Source organism: Bufo gargarizans, chromosome 3 (genome assembly GCF_014858855.1).
Source record: "Bufo gargarizans isolate SCDJY-AF-19 chromosome 3, ASM1485885v1, whole genome shotgun sequence".
NCBI classification, from domain to species: Eukaryota; Metazoa; Chordata; class Amphibia; order Anura; family Bufonidae; genus Bufo; species Bufo gargarizans.
In genome coordinates this window covers 128,657,532-128,667,453 of record NC_058082.1, presented here as the reverse complement: position 1 = coordinate 128,667,453, position 9,922 = coordinate 128,657,532, and the positions used below count along the sequence as shown (strand labels likewise).

The 9,922-nt window shown below is 42.6% G+C and overlaps 1 protein-coding gene across 2 annotated transcripts; it reads left to right on the top strand.

The window, feature by feature from the left end:
- The first annotated feature begins 353 nt into the window (after positions 1-353).
- RGCC (regulator of cell cycle) lies at positions 354-9,698 on the top strand. Of its 2 annotated transcripts, none has more exons than XM_044288000.1 (5): positions 354-484; positions 3,413-3,586; positions 8,312-8,419; positions 8,656-8,718; positions 9,376-9,698. In XM_044288000.1, exons 1-5 carry the CDS (start codon positions 451-453, stop codon positions 9,381-9,383), a joined length of 387 nt encoding a protein of 128 aa, XP_044143935.1. In that variant the 5' UTR covers positions 354-450; the 3' UTR covers positions 9,384-9,698. The 2 variants fall into 2 exon arrangements, with proteins under 2 accessions (XP_044143935.1, XP_044143936.1); XM_044288001.1 differs by having other exon boundaries at positions 392-484; positions 3,416-3,586.
- Positions 9,699-9,922: the final 224 nt, after the last annotated feature.

Genomic DNA, 9,922 nt, shown 5'->3' with positions numbered 1-9,922 from the left:
TTTAAACCTTTGGTTGGGGTAATATCATTCAGGTGTATTATTTAACACAGCTCAGCAGGTGCCCCATATGTAACGTGTACTTTTCTTATGTGGCCTTTCCATAAACTCCTATGTAGATGATGCCCTGCAGCATTTCCAGCCCATGGTCCCAGCACACGAGTCAGTGTCCTATGAAAATCCCAATGAGAAAACGTCCATGTAGCTGTCATGTAATCAGCGCCCTCTAGCGGCACACACATAAACATCACCTAGCTCGCATCGCCACAGCACGGTACAATAATGAATGGAACGTTTTCTGGGACTATTAGCCCCGCCCATCGTGACGTCAGCGCCACTAGCCGCAGAGCCTATAAAGTAGTGGGTGCTGAGCGCTTCAGACTTAGAGCGGGACGGGGCTGTCTGGGGACATTACCGGGATCTGTACTCAGCGCTTTACATAGGACGGAGGGCATGAAGTCACCTCAAGTGAAGAGCTCCAGGAGAGGTGAGTGCGGCTGACCAGGTCCCTGCAGGGGGCACCTGCTTCATCCTGCCCTGGGTTATCTGGGAGCTGTTTGACGTACATTAGGTAAGGGTTATGCTCACAGTGCCAACAATCAGCTTGCCATGCATGCCAGGGTAAGTGCTCCTACCTGTAGTGTTGTCTAATGGTGGGTGAGGGGCACCTTGCTTTAGTGTCCACCTATTCTTGTACCAGATCCTAGGGAAAAACTGTTGTGTCCAAGACTTCAACCAGTGCTAGTTCTTTGTCACTGCTGAAGATACCGTCTTGTACCATGGACACCACCATCCTGGGGGTTAATTCATATTTGGCTCTTGAGTCAAAACCATATATAATTAATTTCTGACTATTAATACGTTAGTGTGTAAACTGATTTTGGTCAACCTTCTACCTGGTTTGATGCCATCAAAATTTGAAGAACTCTGATGGAGCAGAACCAAACATGAAGACTTCTCCTCCTAACCTTATTACAGGGATCTTTTCTGGTTCTCTGATCCTAACCATGAGAAGTGGCTTCATCCTATAAAGATTTGTCCGGTATTATATGAGAATTACTGAAGTGGTGACCACATTTTTATACTTCTTCATCATTCTGTCTTGGGTTCTTCTAGTTGGCTATATGCACACACTTATTAGCACACGGCTGTAAACATTTGTGCAGTCTGCAGAACACGGATTCTGGCCGTGTGCGTTCTGCATTTAGTGGAACGAAACTTCTGGGCCATAATAGAACAGTCCTATCCTTGTCCATAAAACGGTCAAGAATGGGACATGTTCTATTTAATTTGCAGGGCCGAGGAATGGACATACGGATGCAAACTGGCCACATCTTTTGCAGCCCCATTGAAGTGAATGAGTCCACATCTGACCCTCACAAAAATGCGGATCGGACGTGGACGGAAAGTACATTCATGTGCATGAGCCCTTAGATTGTAAAGCTGTGCCCGGGCTCGGTGGTGATTAAAGCTTCTGTAGCTCTAACCTGTCCATTCAGCGAGGACCTCTGCTTCTTCTGTCCCAGCAGATGTGCTATTCAATGTGTCTTGGGATGCTGAATGAAAGCGCTTCCCATAAAGCGGAGAGTCGTGTTTTGCTAAAGAGGCTTTCTGTGCCTTTTGTTCCCAGCCTTCTGCTAATTCTCTATTATGAGGAGTACCCACAGTGGAAGAGATTTCTGGCGCTGCCAAGTTGCCCTACAGGAGTTATTTGCCAGCCTGATGGGCTGGTAGGGGGAAAGTCTTGTAAAGTAATCGCAGTATTAAAATGACATGACGGCCGCCCTGCAGCATTACTAAACCCTGTAATAGGCCGTGACTCATTGTGTGGTTGGATGATGGGTTTTCCACTTTCAGAAATGTTACCATACCCTGGGTCATTTTGAGCATCTGGATATGACGGTAACTAAATGTCAAGGCTACAGACACAATTATATAAAGTGGAAATCAGTATAAAGTTTTGTTCACACAGTATGGATACATTAAGGATTTTCCTTCTGGATTTAGTGGTGGAAAATCTGCAGAGTATTATAGCAGCAGTAAAGTAGATGTCACCAAATCTCATCTACACGCTGTGGACCTGAACCTGCCGTGCTTCTAAATCTGCAATATTTCAATTTATGTTATAGATTTTTCACTGCAAATTTCAAACTTTGCACTGCATAGGGTTAAATGCATGCAGATTTTTAAAGCAGTTGGCCCATCTCGTACACCTATCTCTAGAATGGGGTCGGCAAGGTGAAGGAGAGCAGTATGCCTAGCAATATGAGCCACCCCCTTTAGTGTCTACCTACTCCTCAGGTGCCGACCCACAGATCTAATCTCTGCAGTCTGCATGCAGACTAGGCATCCTATTATTTCACACCTTAAAGGAGCCCTGCCTAATCTTTTTGTTTCAGCTAAGGGTACTTTCACACTTGCGTTTTTCTTTTCCGGCATAGAGTTCCATCCTAGGGGCTCTATACCGGAAAATAACTGATCAGTTATATCCCCATGCATTCTGAATGGAGAGAAATCCGTTCAGGATGCATCAGGATGTCTTCAGCTCAGTCTTTTTGACTGATCCGGCAAAAGATAAAACCGCAGCATGCTACGGTTTTATCTCCAGCCAAAAAAACGGAAGACTTGCATTTCCATAGGAATGTATTAGTGCCAGATCCGGCATTCAAAATACTGGAATGCCGGATCCTTCCATGCGCGGACCGAAAAAAAGGTGAAAAAAATAAATGCTGGATCTGTTTTTATGGATGACACCAGAAAGACGGATCCGGGATTTCAATGCATTTGTAAGGCGGATCAGGATCCTGATCAGTCTTACAAATGCCATCAGTTGGCATACGTTTTGACTGATCCGGCAGGCAGTTCCAGCGACGGAACTGCTTGCCGGATCACTCTGCCGCAAGTGTGAAAGTAGCCTAACTGGTGGAAGAAAGAGAGTTTCAGTGGCATGTACTCTTCCATTGTGCTGCCGATTCTGTGACCTCTGCTATGATGACGTGACTGCCCTACTGGCTGCAGGCTCTTCAGCTGAGGTCCTGACCAGGTGTGCTCCTGGGCTGTCCTGTTCAGCTACATTATGTATACTAGCTGAAAAGGAAGAAACGGGAGCTTATCCGGTCAGGACCTCAGTGGAAGAGGCCACAGCTAGTAGGGCAGTCGTGTGACCCCAGCTGAGATCAGGGTCGATGGTGTGAAGGAAGGGTAACTGCTGCTGGAACGCTCTTCCTTCTACAGCTGTGGAACCCTTTTCTCATATTTATATGTATTTAAAGGGGTTACATCAGCACGGACATTGTATTAGCAGTTTCTCAAGAGGACTATATCTGTAAAGATGTAGAAAACGAAAGGGCTAAAGTGAAATACTCGTCTGTGATGTACATTGGAATAATGTTTTTTTTTTTGTTTTTTTTTTTAGCAGCCTTTATCGAAGATGATGACCTCAATGAAGTGTTGTGTGAATTTGATGCCGTCTTAGAAGATTTTTCCTCACCTTTCAACAAAAGGCGCTTCCGATATGATGAACATCTGCAGACCATGAAGAGGAGGAGTAGCACCAGCATCAGTGACAGTGGAATCAGCGACTCAGAAAGTGAGAACCAGTACAGGTGACCTTATTGGGGTGACTCTAAATGCGGAGAGAGGCTCAGTGTACAGGGGTGGTTATCGAGCATCCTAAGACGTATCTCCCACAAATGTTCTTGAGGAACAGTTTGGTGCTGTACATGGTCATATATAGGGATTGAAGATCTTGTACAATGTTTAAACACCTTTCTCCATTTACCTCATATAGGTAATTCGGAATTACATTTTGTGAATCCTGTGCTTATTCTCAGTTTTGCTCAAGAATTCCAGTAGCTCATGAGAAATAAGACTTTATTTAATATTTCTGTTTTATGGTGATTAAAAGGGTACTTGGAGCAGGCAGGGTGTGGAGCTGATGTGTCTACTGCTTCTGGCCGGACAATGGCCTCAGCAGTGACGTGTGCAGACACTTTACTAGACCACTGCTGAGGCAATTGATTGGCCGCTAGAGATGATGTGCGTGTAGAAGGGGCTGGAACTGGAGCTCCCGTGACAGGAGTGCCCTGCTCGGCCATATGAAAAGGACTCGTTTTTCTGGGATTCATTTGGGCTCCCAGCTTAAACTCCTTCCAGTGTAAAGACCCTTTTACTCAAGTCAATGATGGTAGGAATGTTCTTTCCCGATCGTTGCCCTGTGTAAATATGCCCAGTGATCAGCCGTCAAATGAGTGCTGCATCTTTTATGGAGGTATCAGAATCCTCATTTATCAGCAGCACATGGCTTCATGTAACTGGGGGATCTGCTGCCGACAAACCATGTAATTCTATGAGAAGGGATTTGTACAATTGTTCATTAAAGCCTCTCCCAATAACGAGCACCGATCGCCTTCCTGTGTCATTAATTGGCGCTCATTCATGTGATTCTTCTCCCCATGTAAAAGGTCCCTAACGTTCTGAAGGCGTTAAAATGGAAAAAATCCCTTTATTTTGGTTCACAAGCTTTCAGTATAGATAGTAGATAGAATTATCACTTTCATGATAAAACTGTGCTCTTGATAAATCATAGAGATTATAACTAGAGCCCCACCCTAGGAGGTCCAAAATTTCTATAGAAACCTTTGGGGTCCTTTTATCAAACTGGTGTAAAGTAGAACTGCCTTAGTTGCCCATAGCAATCAATCAGATTCCACCTTTTCATTTTTGACAGCTCCTTTGGAAAATGAAAGGTGGAATATGATTGGTTGCTATGGGCAACTAAGCCAGTTCTCCTTTGCACCAGTTTGATAAATGACCCCATATATCTTTTAGAAGCAAGTTGTATGTGTGACAATAAAGACACCTGCCTAGCTTCAGTGCTCTGTTCTCAACACGGTGAATGTGACAGACTGACATTAATAAGACATTGGAGAAAGGCAGAGTAGGTGATAAAATATCAAGAGTGTGTGCCCATGATCCAGACTCCCTCTGCTCCAATGCCACTTGGACTACCCCTTTAACGTAAACCTCTGGTCTCAAAAGGAGGTGAAGAAATGGTCTACCTATTGAGTGACTACCTTAGAATTCCGCTTCTGAGGAATATCAATTTAGCTGCACCTTGCTTTGACCTATGTAACCAGATATCAACCCAGATTACCCCCTTTTAATAGAGGAAGAGGAGGAAAGAGACTGCCTTGGAGAAACAAAAATTGTACATGAAAAATCTCTTGTTGGATTTATTTCCCCTCAGTGGCAACCATTGTGCAAAGATATTGTGTGTGGATTTTGCAGTGTACCCAATGACCTACCTTGATTTGGTTGGACTTGAACTGTTTGTACTGATGTACTGATCTACTTCTAGACAGAGCCAAGAATCAGTCTGTGTGGTCTGAGTCTCTAAAGAACGTTTGGTTTTTTTCCCCTCTATGGATACTGGTGTAGATCTTTGGACAGTGCCGTTAAATAACTCATTAACCATATGCATGCTGGCGGTTTCTCAGCTGTCTTGTCTACACAAGGATTCAGTAGACCATGGTATGATCTCATTAATTAGTCAGAGGGATAGTATTCAGTCTGAAGACTCTGCCATATGAAGTTATTATCCTGTGCTGGAATCTAGAGGATCTGGTGAAATGTGCCTGTAGCTGCCACCTTAACAGTCATGACTTTTATTTCTTGGTATCCGATGTTGTATGTAAGTGGCACGTGTTGTGTAGCCTCGTGATGGTGGTTGGTGACACGTGTCTGCTACACGTAGAGATCAGTAAACCCACAGGAAATGGTTTGCTTTGTTTTGTTCTAGTTGTCATGTCAGCTGTTGTCATGTAACGTGTATTGGTAAAACAGTTTTCTACCACCTGCCCCCTTTTTAATTCAGGGTCTATCTTTTAGATCCTATAAATTTATGTAAATGGAGTTAAGAGAACAGCTAGAGCCTTATATTTAAAATTAAACTCCATTTAAAATTCAGTCCTTGAACACTGTCACTCGGGTGGTGTAGGTCTTGGGTGGGGTACGTGTGTCTAGCAGGGTTCAGCTGTAGGCTGTCCAGGCATGCTGGGAGTTGTAGTTTTACAACAGCTGGAGGGTGGCAGCTTGGACATCCCTGATTTATATACTCATGCACTGAATTCAATTACATATCCTTATTGATGTGTTCTATATGTAGACATCCTATCCCATCTCATGCCTCTGCAGCCATTGCCTTGGACCCTAGGACATGGTACCATGGTCATTTAGTATAAACGCAATTTTCTGCACATGGAAGTGGATGATATCAGATTGAATACTAAAAGGTATACATAACATTAGAATAAACCCATGTTTGGAGAGAGGGGGCCCAGCCAAGTTTGCGTAAGGCTAGCCATACGCATGAGAGCCATTGGCTGAATACCTGTTCAGCCAAAAGCTATCTCTCCTGATCATCCAATGCATATGCTGTGGGAGAAGGAAGCTACCAGACTCCTTTGGCAGTAGCTTCTCTCCCTGCTAACAAAAGGATCAGGCATTGAAAGCCGACCTCCATGAGCCTAATCTCCCCTGAAATCGGCCATTGCGGGACAGTTGGAAAGCCAGTAGACATGTTAGATGATCGGCCGATGCACATCAAATCTGTATGGCCACCTTTGATCTGGGGTAAGAACCTGGTAGGAATCCCGTCTCCACAGACCCTAAAATATTAGCAAACAAGGGTGTGAGGCATTGACACGGAGAATATGGAGAGCAGATGGAGCACAGAAGTGCTTCTGTACTAGCTGGTTATGGGTGTGGCTGTTAACAAGCACCAGATGTAGTCCCAGATGCACAACCAAAAACTGTGACGTGTGCTGCTTGCTGTCACACGACTATTTTAGAGCTGTGACTTGGCTGTAAAGACGCAGCCAAATCGCAGAAAAGTTGTAGGCCAGTCGATATTGTGGCTTATTATGACAAGTTCTGGCATATTGATTTGCAACCAAATATCCAACAGTGACTGTCAGTCACATCACCTCCCCATTGACAATCATTAGATGAGATATTGTGATGAAGTCCCTTTTACATTTGTATACATGCTAACTACTGTATAATATAGATGAAAAATAGTTTAACCATTAATTTACCCATTTACAGTACAGAGTGAAATTAAACAACTTTTGTTTTCTTACTACAGTTTTAATGATAAAGTAAGATTATTAAATAGCTAATCTTTGAACAAGTTGGAGTATAAAAACTGAGCTTCCATCTTGCCCAGGCTTGGAAAAATATCTAAGTTCAGCTTCTTCATGTCTGAAGTCTCAGGAAATATCTTTACCGTTGTAATTATATCTATTTTAACTTGTGGCTGGGCTTCGCTGTGCCTCTGGTGACCTTCTGCAGAGGCTCCTTCTCGCTTTGCCATGTTGTGCAGCGTCACACAATAGTGTTATAAGAATGAAGAGGTTGGAGAAGTCTTCATTATCTGTTCTGTGTATTAAATAATTAACATAGAATATTACATAAACTCCCCATCAACCCTTCAGAAAAACAAAGTAGTGATTTTCATCTCTATCATAAGCCGGCTGCCGATAACCAGTATCTCCTCTTGTGACCTATAATGGATACGCAACCATTTGCCTTGGCTGTGCTGGAATAGGGACAAGGACAGTGACTGAAAAGTCAATACACAATATGTGCAAACATTCTGGAAAATTCTGTTGCGCAGTATTGAGAGATGATGGGGGTTGTGATTAAATTGCAATGTTTGTATTCCCTTTATACTTTAGTAATCACAACTAAAATTAAAGTGTGGTTATTAACTAGGAGAGAAAATTGTACAATATAACGCAGCATTTTAATATTGCTCACATGGACCTCATTGACTCTAAGTAAAGCACATCCAGACTTAGCCTATGGACACCTTGAATGCATTTTGTTATTACTGCATTTTACAGTAGGTCTCTATTAAAATATTTCTGTCTTCTGCAGCATTTATATATTTTTTCCTGTACATTGCAGGCTGCTTTGTCCCATTTAGGGTGACGTATATCCGATGAGCTGGCAGACAGCGCATTTTCCTGTGCCTCTCTTCCTTATTGATCTTCTAAGTTGAATTGGACAAAGGTGTCTGCAGAAGAAACAGAACAGACATGACACCAAAATAAATACAATGCAATAAAAAAAGCATACAAAGGTGTCCATATGTAAATGTCCTTGGTGCTGAAACCGCTGAGTTGTGGTTATTGTGGAAAGTCTAGAAATGTATACCCTGGACCCGCAACAGCAGAACAGTGAACTTTGTCTGGAATGTTCCTTTTTATAGCAATTTTTTCATTAATATCTTTGTTATTTTGTGTTGCAGGTGCAGATTCACTCTGTAGAAACAGTTTTAGTTTCAGTGATGAAAAGCTGAACTCTCCAACGCTGTCCTCTCCACCCTTGTCCTCCCCAGCAGAGACTCCTCGGAAAGGTAACGCAGGATACCAGATTTGCTGTTTGCTCACTTCTACATTTATTGCTGCAGGATAGAAAGATAATGTATTACGTATTTTCATTATGGAAATGGTAATCATTCCAAGAGGAGAGGGGTGTTCTTTCCCTTCTCCGATCCATTCCTGCTTGCTGTACTTTACTGTTTAAGCTGATTGGGATAACTTACTGTATCTTTTCTGTATGGAGGTTTGTAATAACTATTTTGCTCCACAGCTAAACTCGGGGATACAAAAGAACTGGAAGATTTCATTGCAGATCTTGACAGAACGCTTGCAAGTAAGTATAGTGCATGATCTCAGATATCCCCAATATTCCCCTGGTCCTTATGTGATTGTCAGAGGTACTGGATGCTAACAGCAAGTTGTTGGGGGCGCCCTTACACTGCTATAGTGGCTACTGTACCTGTCTGACGTTAAGACTATAACCTGTGAATTTTTGCCTAATTTACAATAAGGTGGCTCGGCAAGAAAAATGAGAGCCTGTGTTTTTTTTTTTTTTATAATATATATTTTTTTTGTGAGACAACTTCTGATTGTATTCAGGAACCTGAAACACTCTTATTGAACTTCATATTAAATACATTTTCAGTGAGTTTCAAAGCTCCCTCTAGTGGTGGCAGCAAGAAGCTAGAATTTTACTATTTATCCCCCCCAAACTCATAGGCATTGTGGAAGCTTCATACCCCAGCAGAGTGTACTACTACTACTAGGGGATTGTCCATAGAACACCAATCTTCTGGTCAGGAGGGGTCTCTGTCACAAACCCTGCTAATTGCATGACCTCATTGATTTCCAATGAGATCATCCAGATAATTTTTGGTTTGAGGCTGCACTTGTCCATGACCGTTGATGTCTCAGTATCTCAGTGTGCACTCACCTTTTACCCTAACATGTTCCCATCATATGTTAACCTCTGTCCCTCTTCCCTCCCCAGGCATGTGAAGCACTGTGTGGCCGGTCATACGGTCTGCCTTGACACAGAAGGCTGTATACCCTCATGAAGTAGTGTTGCAGATTTTTCCAGCTGAAGACCATATCTACAGAGTATACTGCTATGTGGCTCCAGCATATGAACCTGCTGCACGGTTGTAAAAAACTGAAGTGTGTTTTTAATACTTTAAGATACAGTTGACTGTATTTTTACATACATATTGCTTGTAATTTAAAATGCTTTTATGGAGATAATTTGTAATGTTATAGTTGAGAGAAATATAATGAAGCTCCTTTTCCTCATATAATATATATTTTTGTATTCAAATAAAACAGTCTGGATTGTATTTCTTTACACATTCTACATGGCACAACCTGAAATACCTGAGTTGATGGTTGCTGCACATAGTCATGTATACATGTAGTGAGGGTTCAGGCACCATTCTTGAGTCTGTCATAGAATCTCATGCCATAGCAATACTTGGCAGATACCTAGGACTCGCCCCTTCTACTTGTCGCAGCTCCATCCCTGGTTATAAACTGAAGAGATC